Source organism: Mustela erminea, chromosome 9 (assembly GCF_009829155.1).
Source record: "Mustela erminea isolate mMusErm1 chromosome 9, mMusErm1.Pri, whole genome shotgun sequence".
In the NCBI taxonomy this organism is placed as follows: Eukaryota; Metazoa; Chordata; class Mammalia; order Carnivora; family Mustelidae; genus Mustela; species Mustela erminea.
This window is the reverse complement of record NC_045622.1, coordinates 94,158,066-94,178,545: the sequence shown is the minus strand read 5'-3', so window position 1 is coordinate 94,178,545 and position 20,480 is coordinate 94,158,066. Positions and strand designations below refer to the sequence as shown.

General features: G+C 51.6%; 1 protein-coding gene and 1 pseudogene across 1 annotated transcript in view; one reads left to right on the top strand and one right to left on the bottom strand.

Annotated features, from left to right (window-relative positions):
• The window catches only part of ALX4 (ALX homeobox 4), a 43,905-nt gene that overhangs the window by 13,389 nt on the left and 10,036 nt on the right, over positions 1-20,480 (top strand). Inside the window, exon 2 of the mRNA XM_032358969.1 lies at positions 16,881-17,191. Coding sequence (XP_032214860.1) covers positions 16,881-17,191 — 311 coding nt within the window. The remainder of the gene's footprint in view (positions 1-16,880; positions 17,192-20,480) is intronic.
• On the bottom strand, positions 5,149-5,338 carry LOC116600512 (annotated as a pseudogene).

The following is a 20,480-nucleotide window of genomic DNA, read 5'->3' as shown; positions in this document are numbered from 1 at the left end:
CAAAATTGGAACATGGACAAAGGATAACTGAATGTACACCGGGTGGTTGACAAAATCCTTTGAAATATGGATGAGTGACACAAGGGGTGGGGACTGGCCGTCGGCCTTAGCATGGGGGCAGCGAGGGTCAAGGAGGGCACCCCAGACCCCTCAGAACCTATAGCCCGTGTCTCCCCAGGCTGCCATACCTCACACCCAGGCATCTTGAACTGGGGCACAACTTTCTTTCTTCCCCATCTGGAAGATATCCCACAGCATCCGACCAGGAGGTCCCCGAGGGCGGGCTTGGTGCGTGTTCATCCCTGCATCGACTCAGGGCCAGGCACAAGAGAGTGTCCCGCTCGGGGCCTATCAGGGAGGTGCTGCACCCACTTTGGGCCCCAGCACACCCGTCTGCGATGAAGGGAGTGCTGGTAAGCATCACCCATCGGCCAAGCCTGTCCTGAGATCTTGCACTCAAATCCCTCAAGAGGTATTAGGACTCCTAATTTACAGATAAAGAGCCCAGATCTCCTGAAGTCAAAGGGCCTTGCTCTTCTCCACTCCTCTGCCCTACAGGTCAATGCTCCTGACCTTGGTGACATCATGCTAGTGTGGCCGTTGGACACGATCAAGCATGTGGGAGAGCTCAGTAAACTGGGGAGGCAGATTTCCGGGCAGAAAATCTGGGGGCAGAATTTCAATGTACAGCACACTGTCTTCCCCTCACCAGTACAGTGATGACCACAGATCTTGACCGCACAGACCCCATCTCCCTCCTCAGAACCAGGCCAGCCTGACCCGAGCTGAAGTCAGACCCGTAACCGACTGAGCCACCTAGGCGCCCCCATTCCATGCATTTTAAGGCAGAGACTTATTTGAAAACTTCTTTCAGTCCAGATGAGCAGAAGTCAATGAAAGAACCATTCTCCAACCAACAAGTAAATATTGGAATATTGAGAATTATTTATACTTGCCTAGTTGTATGTGATGGGCAAAACACTTGGAACTTACCTACTCCAAATTCCAGCCACTTAGATGGAAGCCCTAACCAATAGCTTAGATACAAGCATGTTCTAGAAATTTGGTAATTTTAACCATCTATAAAGGTGGAATTTTTTAAAGCTGAGATTGAATAATCTTACCATCTTCATCCATCTCAGAAAACTCTTAACTGGCAGCCTTTCAATGACTTCAGCCATTATTTTTCTCTTCTTGTCCAAGAGGAGAAAAGTCTTTTGGCTTTTTTAGCATACAAATGATTCTTTAGGTTTGAACAAACACATTCAGAGAAAGAGAACGCTCGATTTTGGTGAAAGAAGAAATTCTCTGCAAACCCACATGGTCCTTCCACAGGCTGAGACATTCAGTAATTTAACAAGATTATTTCAGTGTGGGTGCCTGGGTGGCCCAGTTGGTTAAGCAACTGCCTTCAGCTCAGGTCATGATTCTGGAGTTCTGGCATTGAGTCCTGCATCGGGCTTCCTGCACAGTGGGGAATCTGCTTCTCCCTCTGACCTTCTCCCCTCTCATACTTTCTCTCTCTTTCTCTCAAATAAATAAATAAATAAACTATTTTTAAAAAAAAGAGATTAGTTCAGTGCAACAGTATTTGCTGGGGGGTGGTGGCATGAGGGTAAGGGAACAGGGCAAGACCCCATCCCTGCCTCCGGTGAGGGTCCTGTCCAATGATGGAGGCTGCCCATCTCCTCTTGCAATGCTGTGTGATGAGCTATTTAGCTTGTCGGGGCCATTAGGGAAACTCAAAGAAGGGTGTGGCAGGGAATCCACAAGGAGGAGGTCCCACCAGCCTGGGAAGGTGACAGAAGGAGCCCGGGACCTGGCCCTGAATCAGCGAGCTTAGTTTCTCCGTGACAGCAGCAAGTGGTACATTTCTGGAATGGCCCCTCTTACCACTGCCCACCCCAGATGCCTTTCCGATGATACAGTGGGTCGAAGGCACTAGATGTTCCCACTGAGAAATTCTTGAGCAATTAAACGTTGGGGTGCCAGCAGAGGCCAGATGTCGCCAAGAGTGTCCGTGGAAGCGAGGATTTTTTTAAGTCGTTCACGATGGACCTGAACTTGGTCATCAGTGCAGTGATTAAGATTCCTCTTTTCACATTGCAGTGTGCCTTACGCTAAAATGTATTTATGGAAGGGTCTTTTTTTAAAACACTAGAAGTTTTAAGTAAATATAAGACAAAATAAATTTAACATGTCGTTTTTACAGCGGTTTCAACTGTCTCAGCCCATGGACAGTCTTTGCTATAAATGTGAATTTATCAGAAGGAGACAGTTGCAGCTGGAGCGTCTTTGCTTTGCTCCTGCAAGCGTCCTGGCCTAACTCGGCCCCAAATAAAAATTGTATTGATTTCTGCTGCAGGACTCCCACTGAGAAGGGCAAACTGTCTCGGACAGGGATCTGCAGCTTGTACTCTGCTTCATTCAAAATTCACACCCATTTTGGGATGCGGACCATATTGGTCTGACTTTACAGGGGAGGCGGCACCCAGAGGCCAACTCACAGCATTTGGCGACAGAACTATGGGTGGTTTGGGAACCCTCCCTATAATCTTTCGACTCCCTCCGTTTCCTGAATCAGGAAAAACCGACACTTGCGTAAAGTGCTAGCAAAGCACAGCGTCAACAGAGCTCTCCAATCAGACTGTTGCTTCAAAGCCCCTCCTATATAGAGATCTGGACTGGCCCCTAAAAATATCCCCCCACCCCCACTGAGGCTGGCCTAGATGCCCCTGTCCTGTCCAGCACCCTGCACCGTAGCCAGTCCCCCTGATGCCTGTGGGCCTTTGAAGGAAGGGGTATTTATCCGGCTTTGTATTTCCACCACCGAGAACTTGGCACGCACAAAGCTGGTGCTCCAGAAATGTTGCTGAATGAATGAATGAATGAATGAATGAGTGAGTGAATGAATGAATGAATGAAGAGTGCATGAGTGAAGCAAATAAGTGGCAGAATCAGAAATCAAGTCTGTTGGACTCCGAAGATTTCGCATTCATTTCATTTCATCGAGTGCAGGATTTAAGCTTCTCAGCCTGGTCTGCCTTGGGTTTTAAAGTGCTATTTTGTGTCTCTATGGGGGGTGGGGGGCGGGGGGGGGTGGGGATGCAGGTTTTCTCCCTGTTACAGAGGAGGAATGGAGCTCAGAGGGGTTCTGTGGGAGATGTTTAGGGAAAAGCCCAAGGCTGTGTAGTTGGCAGAGGTGGAGAGGGGCAATGCGCAGGTGACCACAGGGCTGGTTTGAAATCAGGAGACCGTGATCTTCCACTGGTAGGTTGTGTGAAGGCTCAGGGCCTCCTCATCCTGCCTGTAAGGAGGGGGGTGGCCCAGTGTGGTTCCTGAGCTCTGGGGCTTCTTGCTGTGGGGAAGGGAGAGTTTGGGAGGCCATATCTGCCTCTCTGGCCCTGGGTGGGTCCCCTATCCCTTGGAAGGTATCAGGATCTGGGGCACCTGCGTGGCTCAGTCAGTTCAACGTCTGCCTTCAGCTCAGGTCATGATCCCATGGTGCTGGGATCGAGTCTCGCATCAGCCTCCCTGCTCAGTGGGGAGCCTGCTTCTCCCTCTCCCTCTGCTGCTTCTCTCTGTCAATCAATATATAAAATCTTAAAAACAACAACAACAACAAACAAACCAGGATCTCCTCCAGCCATGGGAGGCCAAACTGGAGGTTGATACCTGGGCTAGGCCTGGAAGGAAGGAGCTGGGAAACTTCCAGTCTCCTTGAGGAGCTGCTAACAGGGTGTGGGTTCTGACTAAAGTTAAGCCCCCCACACAATGTGGTAAACATCAGGACACAATGTTACAGTGTTCGGTCATAAGTGGGCTTTCCATGAACTAGGGGATGTGTTGGTACTGCTCAGAGAGATTATGTAATTGTTCTGATTATTGTCCCCAGCCCTGGGGGAAGGGCTCTCCCTGGTCATTAAGACCTGCCTAGTCTGGAGAGTTGGAAGTGTCCTGTTTTACCAGGAAATGTAACATGTCTTGCCAAGACTTCTTTGGTTTTCAATACTCAGTTCAAGGCCACACTGTCATGAAGCCTCCCCTGCCCTTTTCTTTTCTTTTCTTTTTAAAGATTTTATTTATTTATTTGACAGACAGAGATCACAAGTAGGCAGAGAGTCAGGCAGAGAGAGAGAGGAGGAAGCAGGCTCTCTGCTGAGCAGAGAGCCCAATGTAGGGCTCCATCCCAGAACCCTGGGATCATGACCTGAACCGAAGGCAGAGGCTTTAACCCACTGAGCCATCCAGGAGCCCGATCCCCTGACCTTTTCAAATAGAACTGACCACTGTTCCTTATGCGCCCCACTGTGCCCAAGACACAGTGAGTGCTCCTGCCCCTTGGGCTCCGGGACAACTGGTCACCTTTACCTGTCTGTCCCCTTCATAAGGTCACGACCCCTGGGGAAGCGCTCCGTGAACGCACACCTGAGTGAACCGAGGTATGAGGGCGTGAACAGACGCAAACCCAGACACAGTATCAAGAGAGGACAAGAGAAGGAATCTGGGGTGTATGTAGGCTGGGAGGTTGAGGGGACCTAGCCCTGGACAGAGTGAGCCAAAGCCAGGACAAAGGCCTGAAGGGACACTGGGTAGGGGACTTTCTTTTCTTTTTTTTTCAATTTTTTTATTTTGATAAGATATACGTATAACATAAAATTGACCATCTTAAAACTATTTTTAATTAAAGTATAATTAACACATTAACTCTTTTAAGGGCATATTAACTATTTTTAAGGGCATAGTTCAGTGGTATTAAATATATTAGTAGTGTTGTACAGTCATCCCTGCGGTCTCTCTCTAGAGTACTTCTCATCTTGTAAAAGCAAAGCTCCGTACCCCATAACCACTAACTTCCCATCCCCCTCCCAGCCCCTGGCCACCACCATCTACTTTCTGTCTCTGTGCACTTGACCCCTCTAGGTACCGGGGATGCGGGGAAGCTTTTCTGTGACTGGCTTATTTCACTTACCAGCCTGTCCTCATGTTTCCTCTGTGTAGTAGCACAGGTCAGAATTTCCTTCCTTTTTAAGGCTGAAGAATATTCCATCACACAGAGAGACCACTGTTTGCTTATCCATTCATGTGCTATTTATTGGTTTGCTTCCACCTGTTAGCTCCTGTCAGTGCTTTTCTTATTCTTTTTTTTTTTTTTAGATGCAAGGAAGCCTCCTTCCTTCATACCACTTTGAAGAAAACTGAAATTATAAGAGCTTCAAAAAATAAAGTACCTCTTTTACTTTTAAGTCCCAATGGTAGCTTGACCCCCCCGCTAACAAAATACGCCTCCTACAGGTCTTAGACAAACTATAGAAATGATCCCTGAAAGTATAGTCTTCCTACAGGTCTTAGAAATGCTGCTAGAAAAATCACCTGCTCCAACCGGGTCAGCTGTCACTTCTGAGGAAGTAAGGGTTTTCAGAGGGTTGGGGAGGTGGGGTTCATCCCCAGAGCTGGCATCTGCCTTGGGATTTTGCTGTGGGCGTGCAGGCCCACGTGTAAGGCCGTGGATGGCCGTGGTCGCTCATGACGCTCCCACGCACACCCTGTGCACGTCACTACTGGCACCGCCTACAGAGTGGGGATTCCTGCGTAAAGTGATTTCTTCCTATTCTTGCTCACATAACTTTTTTTCCTTGTAACCATAATCTTTTTTTTAAATTTATGTAAAAACATTTTAAATGGGGGTATAATTAACATACAACATGATATCAGTTCCGGGTATACAACATAATGGTTTGATAGTTGGGTATATTCAGAAATGATCACCACAGTAAGCCTTGCCACCGTCTGTCACCTCCCATAGTTACCATAAGTTTTTTTTTCTTGGGATGAGAACTTCTGAGATCTACTCTCTTAGCAACTGTCAAATATATGATACAGCACTATCCACATACTTCTTTTTTAAAGTTTTTTTTTTTTTAAATTTGGGCACAGTTTCCAACGTAAAGTTACAAGCAGAGGACAAGGAACCCCCAGATCCCCATTGTGCCAAGTCCCCAAATGTTGACATTTTGCTGCATCTGTGTTCTTGTCAATCTCTCTTGCAGGCTCTCGGGGTGTAAGCACGTGTGCTGATTTATAAACATACACACATACGTGTTGTGTCCTTGGCACTGATCAAGAGGGAGCTGCACACGCATACCACGTTCCTCTGAATCCTTCGGTATTTAGCCGAGAATGAACACAAAACAAGACTTAGTGCTGGGGCGAGAATTAATGAGGGGCAAGCTGGGGGATGGAGGAGACCCCAAAATCAAGGTCCCGAGAAAAGGCATGGATCCCCATGGGAGGGCCCAGTTGTTCGAGAGAGTTCTATCAGGGTCGGCGCTGAAGGTGGGAGATGCTGGGACCCCTGTAGAAGCAGCTGAGGGAAGTGGCTTTCTGGGACTCTGGGTCTTGCTCCTTTGTCTTGATTCTGTCTCCTAGCTGCCCCATCCCAGCCACGCAGAGAAAATGCCCCAGGCTGGGGGTTTGAACCTGAGCTCTGCCTCCTACCATTTCCTCTTGCTGGACTCAGTGCTCAGTGTCCCAGCGCATTTCACACTGCCACAGCGTGATGAGCGATGAGCGTCCTAGGCTTGGGTTCAAGCCCAAGGCCCTGTCACTGGCTTTTAGTGACAGTTCCTTCCTCAGTCCTGGGAAGTGCCCCCCCAATCCTCTGGGCCAGAAGAAGACCACTCCCCAACCCAGCCCCTGTGGGAAGAACAGGGAGGGCTTCTGTGTGGGGGTAGAGCGAAGATAGAGGGGCCTCAGCCCCTGCCTCTGCTGAACCCCCCCAACTTAGAGGATCCCACAGAGATCTGCCAGGGCCATAGAAGACACCACCGGGGGTGCTGTGGTGGGGGAGGGGGCGGCTGTATGGCTCCTTTGCAAGCAGCTGGAGGACCCAGGATTCCCCAGGGTCTCCACAAAGGACTACTTGGGGGAATAAATTGCCCTAGGTTGCTGGTGACATTCAACGAGTCCTTGCTCTCCGAGCCTCAGTTTACCCATCTGTGGGGTGAGGATTCTCAGGAGAGCCACCACATGGGAATTTTGAGGGGGTCAAAATCAGTCAAGAATGTGAAAAGCCCCAGAACCGGTGGAGGAATGAACTCTGTGGGGAGAGGACGGAGACCCATGTCGTTCATCTCTGTGTCCCTTGGGGAGCTAGGACAGTGGCAGACGCACAGTCAGGCTGGATAGCTGTTTGTCTGGCAAACCCTCCCAGGTCAGGCCTTGGTCTTCAAGAAGACTTCTAGAAACCTCCTCAAGGCCTGGGACCCTGGGGCCCACCGTCCACCCAGAGGAACTTCACTGGGACTGCAGTGCCTCCTGGTGGCAAGACGAGCAACTGCATCCTTGAGCCTGGCCCGCAAGGAGTGGGGCTCTAGAACCTTCAAGGAAGCAGGGGACCAGGGAGCTCGACTTGTGGTTGAGCATTGTGCGCATCCCAGGGCCTGGTGACTCCTCCTCAGCTGTGGCTTCCCACAGGGACTGTGCCCCTCCATAACCCCTTCCTCCATCCCTGGCAGGGAGCCAGGTAATACTTGTTGAAATGAGAACACAGAGAAGCCAAGAGTTCTGTGCAGGACCATAGAGGCAGCAAGGTTGGCTGTGGTCCTTTACGCCCTGCCCCATGGCCAGGTGGGTTCCTGAGCCCACTATCCCACCTCCCTGCCTCAGCCACCCCACCCATACAACAGTGTGCAGCAATGGACCCGGGCCCTCCTGGATCTGGAGCCCAGCCCTGTGGCTGGGTCCCTCCCCTGCAGGTGCCTTGGGTCACCCCCAGCAGGACATACAGAGCTCCCAAAGGCAGAAGGAGGCAGGTCCACCTCGAGCCCCAGCGATGCATCAGGAACGTACTGTTCTGAACTTCTCACACTCAAGCGGAGGACAGGACCCGACACAAGCACTTGAAAGCAAAGAACTCAGTATTTAAGAGCTAAGCCCAGCCCTGGGGTCAGGGAAAGAGAAGGGGTCGTCCTGGCCCTGAACCTTGGGAGTCCACTAAAAGCAATCCACAGAAGAAGGAATGTAACAGATGAAAGATTCAACTTTGCCGGAAATAAAAATATAAATTCAACCAAGATCTCACTTTCATTTATCACACTGGCAGAGATGCTTAATGTGCCAGGACACCCCTCATCCTGAAGCGGGTGGCACGTGGGTAGCCAAGGGGAGACTCATGGCTCTGGAAGGCAGTTTGGCCCTGTTGATCGGAGACCTTCAAATGTGAACACGATCTGATCCAGTCGTTCTTGGAGCTCCTTCTAATGTAATCACCATGATGGAGGAAGGATTTAACGACGAGGATGTTCATCGCGGGCCTGTTATCCTTGAAACAGTCAGAAACCCGGGTGCCCAGCAGTAGGGAACTGGCTAGACCGAGTTTGTCCCTGTGGAGGAATCACATGCAGCCAATTCAAATGGTGTGACGGAAGAATCGAGAATAGTGTGGAAAGATGTCCTGGAGAGAGTGTTAGGTTTAAAAAAAAAATGTGTGCGAAGAAACGTGTCTGCATGGGGGTGCTTATTACGTGTGTGTGTGGTATAGTTTCTGTCTCTTGGCGTATCTTCACTTCGCTAATTGATTTTTAACATTTTTCCACGTGGGAACTTGGATAATTGTTATATTCGTGTGACGCTCTGGGGGAATGAAAGGACTCGTCCATGGGACTAGAAGGGACTAGGAGAGAGAGGCAGAGAGTGGGAGAAAATATGAGTCTAGGAAGCAGGCAGGGGTCAGACCCGCCTGGGGAATCATGAATGTCACAGCAAGCCTGATCGGTAGGGTTGGCAGATTTAGGGGAAAACAAGACAAAACAAAACAAAAACCTAACAATAAACTCAGAATGCTCAGTGAAATTTGAATTTTCAAATAAACAACGAGTAATTTTTACTGTCAGTATTTTCCATGCAATCTCGAGGACGTACTTATACTAAAAATTAGTCGTTGTTTCTCTGAAATTCTAACTTGACTGAGCACCCTGTAGTTTACCTGGCGATCCCAGTGAGAGCTCTGGGAACCAGTGAAAGCCTTTAGAGTAGGTTGCAGTACAATCAGATGTGTGTGTCTGGTTGCATTTGAGGCCTGAAGGCAGAGAAACCCTTTAGGAGGTGAACATAAGCCTATAGTCTGGAAGTCTCCAGAGCCCAAGAGAATGCAAAGTCCTAGGGGGCCCAATTTGCGAGGACAGCGGCCAATCCCCCCCATAAAAGGGCCTTTCTCTGAAGCATCCCTATCCTTCCTCCACTGCACCCCTACTGGTGCTCATCTCCCACCCCCCAAAACTTCACAGCAGAGTTTAGTCATCTTTTGGGATTCTAATCCTTGGTTTCAAATAGTATTTTATATAATGATAAAAGCAATTCTTTTTCATGATAAGACAAATAGAAAAGTAATTCAGACCAGAAAAAAAAAGGAACAAAAATCAACCCATATACCTATATTCCCACCTCTAGAAACTTCTAGAATTTTCTAAGGACAGATATTCCACCCCTTCTGCATTTTTTTTAAAGATGAGATTTATTTACGACACCCCGAACATCCTTCCAGATGCTAAAACACTGTTCTTTTATATTAGTTTCATTCATTTGTTCATCAAGTGTTTGTTGAATACCTACTGCATGCCAGCCACGATCGTTGGCGTTAGACAGGGGTACACAAAGCAAATATATTCAGATATACTCTCTGTTTTATGGAAGGCAGAGAGAGGTAATAAACAAAAAGGAAAAAAATCTCCAATAAATACATAATAATGTGTGTGCAAAGCCAAGAAACAGTTTGCAGAATATGGAATATCAGGAAGGATTTTCTATTTATGGAAATAGAATCCTTTATTTAACCAGTCTCCTATTACTGGATATTTTGGTTATTTTGGGTTTTTCTGTATAAAGATGCCATGATGAACTTTCTCTCTAGCAAATTCTTCATGCCCAGCCATAAAGATTACTTTAGGCTACATTCCTGGAAGTGGAATTTCTGGGTGAAGACATACAAACTTTTTATTAGTTAGTTTTTCTGTAACATATGAAAACACAGTTTTGTATTTTCTCTATAGTTTACGTGTCTTTCCTTTTTTAAAATAATGTGCCGCAAAATTAAAATCAGGGGGTGGTGTATGGTTTTATGAATCTCAACACATCCCCATGCAGATTCACGTACTCACACACCAGCCCTCCCCCTTCCCCAGCCCCCAGCAACCAGTGATCTGCTCTCCATCCTCCTGCTGCTGTCTTTCCCCGGATGTCCTGGGATAAATAAGCAGAGTCATACATATGTAAATTTTGAGTCTGGCCTCTTTTACAGACCTTAATGCTGCTTTTGAGAGTTATTCCTGCCACTGACTGTGTAATAGCTCATTCTTTTTATCTCTGAGTCTCTAGCCCCTCGCGTGGTGGTTCCAGTTTGCTTATGCATTCACCTGTTCGAGGACCTTTGGGTTGTTTCCAGTGTGGAGTGATTCTGACCAAAGCCGCTCTAAGCATTTGCAGGCAGGTTCGGTGAACATCAGTCTTCACATCTTCCGGGCCAATGCCTCGCAGCAGCATCGCTGGGTCACGTGGGGAGTGTGGGTTTAATTATAGAACTGTTTCTCTGTTTTCCCAACCAACGACGTGGGAGACTTTCCGTGGCTCCGTGTCCTCGTCATCACCTGGTGCCGCCCGGGGTTTTACTTCCGTGGCAGTCGGTGCGTGGGGCTGTCTCACGGGGCTCGTACTTTGCATTTCGGGACTGGATAATCTGTCCAGCGTGTTTTCATGCTTTTTTTGTCGCCTGTAGGTCCTTTGGGGTGAGGTGTCTATTTACATATTTTGCCCACTTCTTTTTTTTTCTCCTTTCATACTACTGTTAACTAAGCCCCATCCTTTACTCAGAGGTCCCTAGTTGTTTCCCTGCTGTCCTTTCACTGCTCCAGGAGCCCATCCAACACACCACACGTGGCCCGCGGGTCTCCTTAGTCTCCCGGGCTCTGTGACAGCGCCTCCGACTTTCTGTTTCAAGAGGCGTGTTCAGAGCTGGTGTGGGTGAGCAGGGGTGCCCATGTCGCCGGTGGGGGCCACCCCGAGCACCCGAGCTTCCACCTCTGGCTCTCCCCTGCAGATTGGCAGGTCCCCGAGGGTGGGGACCCCGTCTGCCATCATCAGGTGAGACCGCTGAAATGTACCCCCAGTTCCTGCTACCCCTTTGGCGTTAGCGAGTGGGCCTGGACCTAAACCAGGGACATCCAGGCTGAGCTCTGCACGGAGCTGGGAGCCCCGGGAGCACCAGGGCAGAGGAGGTGGGTCCAGGACGTGATCAATGGCTCACCTTTCACCTTTGCCCTGCCCCCACACGACTGTTTGGACAGCAGCAGGGGTTTTTAGTCAGTGCCCTTTAAATAGCATGAAAGGGCCTCACGCTGGCCTGTTTTGTTTAAGGAGATTACATCGGCCCTGTGTGCTCTGCCACAGGGGTGTGTGAGGCCGACTCACCCGGGAACAGAGGGAGCGGCGTGTCCCCCACAAAGCAGATGTTTGGAGGGAAAATCGATGTAATCAAAACCATGGAGGATACAATTACTCAGACCCCTTAGACATATACACACATGCACTGGCCTGTGCACAACTAATACACACACACACACACACACTTCCCGCATCCATACTCACCTATGTGTATCTGTAAAGTCACCCTCACTTGCACAAATCTCCAGACTCAGCCGCACACACCCTGCTCGTGGGCCTGCACTCAGACTGTCCACAGGCAACCACACACATGTTCCGCACACCCATTCACAGCTGCAGGCTTGTGCCCTGTGCCTGCGGGCGTGTGTCTGTGCACAGGGGAAGAATGAGCCCACAGAGCCCTGCCGCACCCTCCTCGCTTCAGAAGTGCATCCTCTTGAAATCACAGTCATGAAAAAAAAATCACAGTCACCCTCGGAAATCTCTCCAGGGCTTTCGTATAAAAAAAAAAAAAAAAAAGTTTAGACTAGGTTAGAGTGACGTCATTGGGTTGAAGCAGGACAGCAAAAAAAGGGGAATGGAAAAAAGACAGGTTTTCCATCTCTTGTATTTCTCGGAGTTCAGGCAGAGGTTGGAGGCCCTTCTGTGGCTCCTGATGTGCAATATATCTTCAAGCTAAATGCTGCTACTTCATCAGAAGTGGTTGGTGGAGACATTGACCTAGGGTCGTCTGAAGGGCGAGCCGACCATCATGGCCGCCGTCGCAGGCAGACCTTTGGAGGGGCAGCCACTGGTCACCCTGGGTGTTTTACGTACACACATTGCTTGATTCCTCTGGGTCATCTGCGGTTTATAGCCACCTCAAGACATTCCACTGGGAAGCAGCAGATCAGGATGACCTTGCCCTGGGCCCCTGAGACAGGGACAGAGCCCCCTCCACACTGTGGGCGGGGCATCCACATGGCGCCAGTCCAGAGTCCCATTGGAAGTGGTGGTGGGGCAGCCAGAGCTGCAGGCGGGTGGTCTGGCCCAGGGGGGCTCTGCTCTTGCTCAGCCTCGTGCAGCACAGTGCTCTGGTCCCTGAAGAGGGCTGGCCCAGAAGCGGGGCGACAGAGGGTCTTCCGGTGGCCTTCTCGCCACCATGGCATCATGGTGGGTACGGAGCTGGCCCCCAGCAGATCTCGGACTGGGTTCGCTGGACGTTTACGTTCTAGAGCCCCTTCCTTAAATCCCATCCCTTTGCTTCTGCGTCTGCTGCCCTGATGCTCCGTGTTTCCCGCCGGCCGCACATGGGCACATGCTCCGCCGGCCGTGTTGGTCCACCATCTCGTCTCCTCTTGTGGCTCCTGATGCCAGCTGCTCACGGAGGCACTCGCAAATGCAAGCCCCTTTCTCCCGTGTCCTACCCACCTGTCTCCTCCTCGTGTAGCAGGATGAACTGGTCCACTCGTGGGTTCAACAAGCACCTTCTGCTCGTGGCTTGGCATGGCCGGCACACGGTAGGCACACAAAGGTAGCTGCACAGACTCGGCGTTGTTTGCTCGTTAGAAATTGTCCACTTACTCTCCAGCAACTTCTCACAGCACATCTGCCATCTGCCCCATCCTGGGCGAAGCCCAGGGTCCGTGACATGAGGTTCCAACTGTCAGGGAACTGATGTGCTAGAGGAAGGAATGGACACTTGGGGCTTGATTTACATACTGTTCAGGAACACGGGCAGTGATGGGAGAGGCTGAGCAGAGGCCAAAGGGGTCTGTAGGGTTGTCGCAGTCTGGGAGGACTTCCTGGAGGAGCTGATACTTGATGGGATCTTGCAGGTCAGCTGGAAAGGAGGCCATTCCAGGCAGGTGACCAGAGGTGCAGGTGCAGGAGACCAAGGAAGTCAGTGGGAACCTTTGGTGAAGAGTATTTTAGCCCGAGTGGTGGGCTCCTCTGGTTCCAACGGCTGTCTTGTTGAGGAGGGCACTGCAGGGCGAGCGGGATCCTGACCCAGCACTCCTGGCCCTGGGCCACCCACCTGATTCTCCACCCAGCTCCTCAGGATTGTTCGGTTGGAGAGCAAACTGCTGGCTTTGCCCAGGCCCCAAAACCATCATGCAACCCGTCCCTGGCAGCCCCCCATGTCAATCTTGTTAAACTTGGGGCCAGCAGTGGGAACCCCGGCTGTTTAGACAGGAGGACAGAAGGCTCTGGGAGGTGTGGCGCCCATCTCGGGGAAGACCCGGGAGAGCCGGAGCCAAGACCAGTGAGCCAAACCTCTAGGAGACAGACGTAGGCCGGAGCTGAGGATGAATGGCCCAGGTGTCCTGATGGCAGTGAGCTCTCTGTCCCCACAGCCCGTGTGGCCCCACTTGCTGGAGAAGCTGCAGGGTAGAAGGAGTTTGACATAGACCTCCCCCTCCCGCCCCAAGTCTGGGATTCTTGGGGGTGAGCCATGGGACCTTGGGGCATTGTTCTTTGTCATCTAAATTAGAGGCCCAGCCTCCCAATTTAAAGCAAAATGATCAACAGTGAAGACTGAGATGGGAAGGCTCTCTTCCTTCTTCCTTGAGGACCTGGAAGCATCAGTTTGCCAGAATTCCTTCCATCTCTAAGGCTTTCCTATTGGCCAACATTTGCCTGGACCCAGATTGGCCCCCATTCTGCTCCCCTCTTCTTGCCATTCCAGATCCTAAGGAAAGGCCCCCAGGGGTGACAAAGGCAGGAGGGACACTCCGCTAGGCCGAGGCTGTGGCACACCCCTGCCTGCTCCCCCGACTCCAGATGGGGCACGGCAGCTCCAGCTGCCGATGAGACTCTGGGATGTGAGAAGAGTCATCTGAGGTCACAGGCAGATCATGGTAGAGCCGGGCCCAAGAGCAGACCTCCTAGCTCGGTCTGGTGGTCTTTGCACACCCCGTGCTGTCTCTCCAATTCTCCCCGACTTGTTCGGTCTCAGTAGGTGGCTGGAGGGTTGAGAACCTGGATTCTTACTTCTCACCCTAGAAGACAGGACATTCTGCTGCCGCCAACTGGCTAAGCCTAGAACGGGGTCAACACTGAGGGGTTTCCCTCGTCGTCCTCAGAGGCTGGTCCTCGCACACCCAGGAGGAGCAAAGCAGGACTCCTTGATTATGGAAGGCAGGGGCCTTCCTCTGCCCCTACCCCTCTCTCCCTGGGAAGAGGCCCCAAGCCCACAGGGTAGGAGGAGAGGACGGGGGGCTAGAGGCACACATTGCCTGCTCTCTCTGGTGTGAGTTTACCCCCAGTTAAAACTCAGAGCTTGGACTGGTCCCTACAACCCTCAGTCTCTCTAGCACGGAGCTCCCCATGCAGCCCATTCCCTGTTGCTGTGCAGGGTGGTCCCAACCCCAGGCCGGATGCCAGAGGACACTCGAAAGGTCCATGGGGTCATGGGATGGGGCCTGGAGATCGGTGCGGGGGCAGGAGGGGCAGGGGTTGCCCCCCAGTCTGGCCTCCAGGAAATTGCATAACAGAGATGTTTATTTTTGGTGAGGCTGGGTGGGATTTCTTCTCTTAAAAAAAAAACCCAAAACATAAAACTTGTTTGTCTGCCAGCAAGATAAATATCTTCGCTGAAAGCTCTTGGCCCGGCTGCCAGCTGCAGTTTGCATAATGTTGTCACCGCAGCAGTGGCGGTCTGCGTGTGCCCGGGCTCACGTGGGTGTCCTGCGTGATGCCTGGGGGCTGCCGCCCTCCCTGTGGCATCAGCGCGCCAAGGGCCCCCTCACATGGCCTCCTGATGCCGTGGGCGGGTTGGCTCCAAGCACTCACCTCCACCCCCTTCATCGGAGCCTCGGAGAGAGGGATGGGGCTGACAGGCAGCTGTCCCTCACCCCTTCCCAGCATTAGGGGAAGGGCACAGGGGAAGCTGGGGGGAGAGCCAGCCTACAGCCTCAGCCCCCAGGCTGCGGACGGAGTCGGGAGACCTGAGCCAGCGGCATCGTCCTGACACTCCATGCCCACCACGTGGACCTGCTCCCAGAAGAGGCGCTCACACCAAACACGCGTGCGTGCGACCGTCAGAGCTTGTGCGTGTGCAGGCCTTCTCCAGTGCTCCCTGGAGGCCTTACTGTAATCAGAGCTGGCGTGAGATCCTCACCACACGGGCCGGGATGGGCGGTGCAGCAGAGAAGGGCTCCCACCGGCCTCCGGACACCAGGCCGGCACCCACTGTTCGTGCACCCTGTTCGTGCACCCAGATGCTCTGGGCAGGGCCCCCCTGCTGGGAAGACTTCTCCGGGGCCAGAGTCCTCTGCAGATCGGAAGTCCATACTGGAACTGGGGATACACCGATAGGGACAGAAACCCACGTAGCCGGCGCTGTGCTAAGGGCTTTGCCTGTTGGCCTCCTTAACCCCATAGTGCCCCAGGAGGAAGAGCCTACAAGTATCTTCATCCCTATTTTACAGAGAGGGTAACTGAGGCACAAAGAGGTTAAGTGAACTGTCCCAAGTTCACATCTGGAGCGAGGTCCATGTGGGAGTCGTACGCTCCATAGGCTCCGGAGTCCACACTCTAACCTTCACTCTGAGGCAAGCGTGTCTGCCCAGGGTGCTAACTGGGCCATTTGGACGTGGACAAGTTACTCCCTTCCCCACTCCCCACCAGCTGGCCTCCACCACCTCTTCCCTGACCTCCATAGAGCTACTGGTCCTGCCCAGCTCTGGGCATCTACGAATTACCCAGTAGGGCCCCATCCTGGCAGATGGGGTGGCTGGGGGGGCCAGGTCTGAGCTTAGTGTGACTCTAGTGGGGCACACACGTCAGCATCCTGGGCATGCAGGTGCCCGCCCAGCTTCCCTAGTAAATGCGTCACTAGCTTCAAGCAGGCAGGACCCTGCGAGGACAGTAGGTGAAACCAGTGAAGGACAAGCGCGTGACCCCTCATGCTGGATTCTTCGGGCTGGGGATTCTTCTCTGCAACTTCTACTGAGCCCAGACAGGACCAGGCCTGGATAGGAAGGGCATTCCTGTCTGTCTCGATACCAGCCTCCTCCCTGCCCCTGCCCTGCCCTGTTGGGCCAGACATGGCTGCTGAATTAGCTCTCCCTTCCCCTGGAGATCTGAGGCACTGGGTCAGCATTCCCCAGGCCCAAAGCAGAAGTTCTGGCAAAGGGGGTCCTTCTAGACGGAGGAGCCCAGAGTCGGTGGGAGCAGGGATTAAAGGTCCAAGAGATCAGATTGGCTGTTCCAGAGTCATATAATGTTGATGCTAAAAAAGGTCCATTCTGAGATGATGGCAAAGTGGCTCAGAGAGGGAAACAGACTTGCCCAAGGTCACACAGCATGTTAATGGCAAGTCAGGATTAGAACCAGGAACTCCCACCCTCGCATCCAGTGTGATGCCGACAGGGGGATGGCAGGGGAAGGTTCTCCCTGTCCCTCCCTCCTCTCTTACTTGGTTCAGTCATTGGTTTCTGACCTTGTGTCTTCCCCTTCAGCCAAAGAGAGCTCCCTGGGTGAGCCAGAGTTGCCGCCCGACTCTGACACCGTGGGGATGGACAGCAGCTACCTCAGTGTGAAGGAGGCTGGAGTGAAGGGGCCCCAGGACCGGGCCAGTACCGACCTCCCCAGCCCACTGGAGAAGGCCGATTCTGAGAGCAACAAGGGCAAGAAGCGGAGGAACCGAACGACCTTCACTAGCTACCAGCTGGAGGAACTGGAGAAGGTCTTCCAGAAGACCCACTACCCCGACGTGTATGCCCGGGAGCAGCTGGCCATGAGGACAGACCTCACCGAGGCCCGTGTGCAGGTCAGTGAGGGCTCCTGGGGAGAGATTGAGAAAGCAGGGCTTGTACCCTGGCTGGTGGCCAAAGCTGGGACCATGCGACTGTCCCTCAACCACACCAGAGCTTTCTTTACCCCAATCCAAGGACAACCTGCCCCTTACACCCCTGCTCCACACAGGGCAAGGCTACTGTTTTCCATCTGAATATCAGCCTTCTTGCTCTGGCAGGAGAAGGTACAGAAGACTGTTAGCTGTATTTCTGGGCTCTGTGTGGTCCAGGCCATTTCACAAAGGAGAAGATGACTAGTCTCTGCCTTTGAAGGCCTATCTCTTAGGAAGAAAAGAGGATAAACCTAAAACATCTATAGCCGTCCAACAGGCAGAAACAGAGAGCAACCAGGCTTTTCTCTCTGCCCAGGACAGCTGCCTCCTCCTCCATCTTTTGACTCCCAAATCAATATACCTCCTTTGTGAAGTCTTCCTGACCACAGTAGCTAAAGCAGTAGCCCTAACACCATCCAGCCACCAAAACACCCAACCCAACCCAACCCATCATAACCCAAACAAACACAGCCAATCCAACACAACCCAACAGAAGCCAAATAACACAGGCAACCCAACCCAACACTCTTAACACAACCCAATAGAACCCAGCCCAATGCAACACAACCCAGACCAACACAGCCTAACACAACCTAAACAGCACAGCTTAACACAATGCAACAAGACCCAACCCAACACAACATAACCCAAATCAACACAGCCAACTCAACACAACCCAACAGAACCCAAATACCACAGTCAACTCTACCTGACATGGTTCAGCGCAACCCAACAGAACCCAACCCAACACAACCCAGACCAACACATTCAAAACAACCCAACTCATCCCAAATCAACATAACATAAGACAACCAAATCAGGTCACCTTCAACCACATTGTCCTTTTTTTTTTTCTTCTTTATAGAATTTATGACTGGCTTAAATTACTTTACGTTTGTCTCCTGTCACTATAATGTGGGTTCCTTGAGAACAGGTACTGTCTGATTGTTCATCACTTTATTCCTACCAATTAGAGAAGGCTGAACTTAGAGCAGCGAGGGCAAAAAATAAGTATTTGTAGACTAGTGGACCTCCTTTGTCCAGAGAGTTGTGTCCTCCCTCCTCACATGAAGTTAGAGCAGGAAAAGAAGCAGAGAGGAAGCAAAGACCTCTGAGTACCCAAAGCACAGGAGACAAAATCCATGCACTAAAGCTCAGGCTTCAGCTTCACACAAATAAATGTCACGCTCAGTCTACTTTCCTACCCCAGAGCATGTTAGAAATAGCAAATGCAGTGTTGTCACATAGCGGTTTTTTCCCCCTCCAATGGGCTGAGGAAGTCAATGGCTTGACAGCATAGAGCAGTTCTTGTTTTTTTTTTTGTTATTTGTTTATTTATTTGTGTTGTTTTTTGTTTTTTGTTTTTTTAAATAGCATTTTTTTTTTCAAGATTTTATTTATTTGACAGGGAGAGAGAAATCACAAGTAGGCAGACAGACAGGCCGAGAGAGAGAAGGGAGGAGGCAGGCTCCCTGCGGAGCAGAGAGCCTGACGCAGGGCTCGCGGGGCTCGCGGGGCTCGATCCCAGGACCCTGGGATCATAACCTGAGCTGAAGGCAGAGGCTTTAACCCACTGAGCCACCCAGGCGCCCCGTATTTGTTTTGTTTTGTTTTAAAGCAGCAGCTCAGCCAGGCTCGGCTCCGTGCAGAAGTGGGCTCAGGGCAAGACAGAGCCTTCCGTTATCTGCAGGCCCCAAGGGCGCCCCCTGCTGCCTCAGTTCACTAAGGAACCTTCAGCAGAGCATTCCCAGGGCATGGGTAAAAGGTTCCTCAGTCCCAGCCATGCTCTGCGTAACAAGGCTGAGCATCTGTGACATTGTCCAGAAATGATTTCATTCAGAATGGATCATGTGAGAAAGGACCAGCCGTCACCATAACTATGCAGCCATCCAGAAACTGCGGATACCCAGACTGAAGAGTCGGGTCGTTTGGCCACAAGTTCCCGGGGTCTGGCTGCCCGTCTTGTTCCTATCCAGCGCCTGGCGAATGGTTGGGGAAGGAAGGCAGGGCATCTGAGGCTGTCCTGTCATTCCAGAAGTGTCACACACCAACTCTCTTATTTGCATCAGGATAGACTGCCATGAGACCTCACAGGCCTTGGAGTCTGGACAGAAACTCCAGAACCTGGCCTCGGCCCAGCCCGTGGATTGGGAGGAACTGAAGGAGCCAGTAGAGAAGGGGGAGGCCAGTTATGGGATGTTCCTGTGGGCACCGTGTTGGTATGGGTTTGACTGGTCCACTCTTTGCACTGTGTGTGTGTGTGTGTTTGTGTTTGTGCGTGCGCACGTGCACGTGTTCCTTACAAGAGGATGGGAGCGCCCAAGAGTTGAATTTACTTAGTAACAAAAGAAGGACAGCTCTTCTAGGACAAACATGGAAATGACACTGGGCCGTAGAGAACATTTTTCAGGTGCCATCACACGGCCAAAGCCGAGTGTTCCCTCTGCGTGTGCACACATACCCTTTTATGCCTACTTTCAAACCAGATTTATTAATGTCACCTAAAACCAAGAACAGTGTCATGAAATAGGCAGGTAATTAGGTCAGACATTGAGGCTAAGAATCACGGCTGCCACTGAGCACAAATTTCAACCCTGAGCTTCCTGGCAGCCAAGGCAGAAAGGGAAATGTTGATGTGTTGCATATCTTCTCATCTAAGGGGAGGAGCATAGGAATATAGAATGTTAGTGCTGGAAAGGATCATCGATCTGGTCTTCTGGTTTTATAATAAGTAGGAAGAGGCCCACAGGTGGGACGTGATCACCTGTGGTCAGGTGACTCCAGAACAGTGACTCAGTGGCAGGGCTGAGACTAGAATCCAGGACTCCTGAGCTCCAGCCCATGTTTCTTTTACTTCAGTTGGCTCTGCCAGGACATGGGCCATATTGTTCTGAGACTTTTCTTTGTATAAAGGCAGCAGGGTGGGTGGGACTTCCATGTGCGTCAGACCTCTGGCTCGAGCCTGGCAGTGCCCTGAGGTTTGGGGGGAGTGGCGGTAGAACCCCCCGCCTGCCGCTGCTGGGTCTGTTCAGGGCCTTTACTCAGCTGGTGGGAAGCCAGGTGCCTGGCGTAGAGTGGCGCTGGGGACAGGGAGGGGGGTGGGCGGCTCCAAGATGGACCTTTCCTGGGAAGAAGCTCGGGGTTTGGCGCTGCTCCAGGGGCTGCAGGGGCCTCTCTCTGCTGTCTGGGATTCCGATCTCCGCAGCTGGTG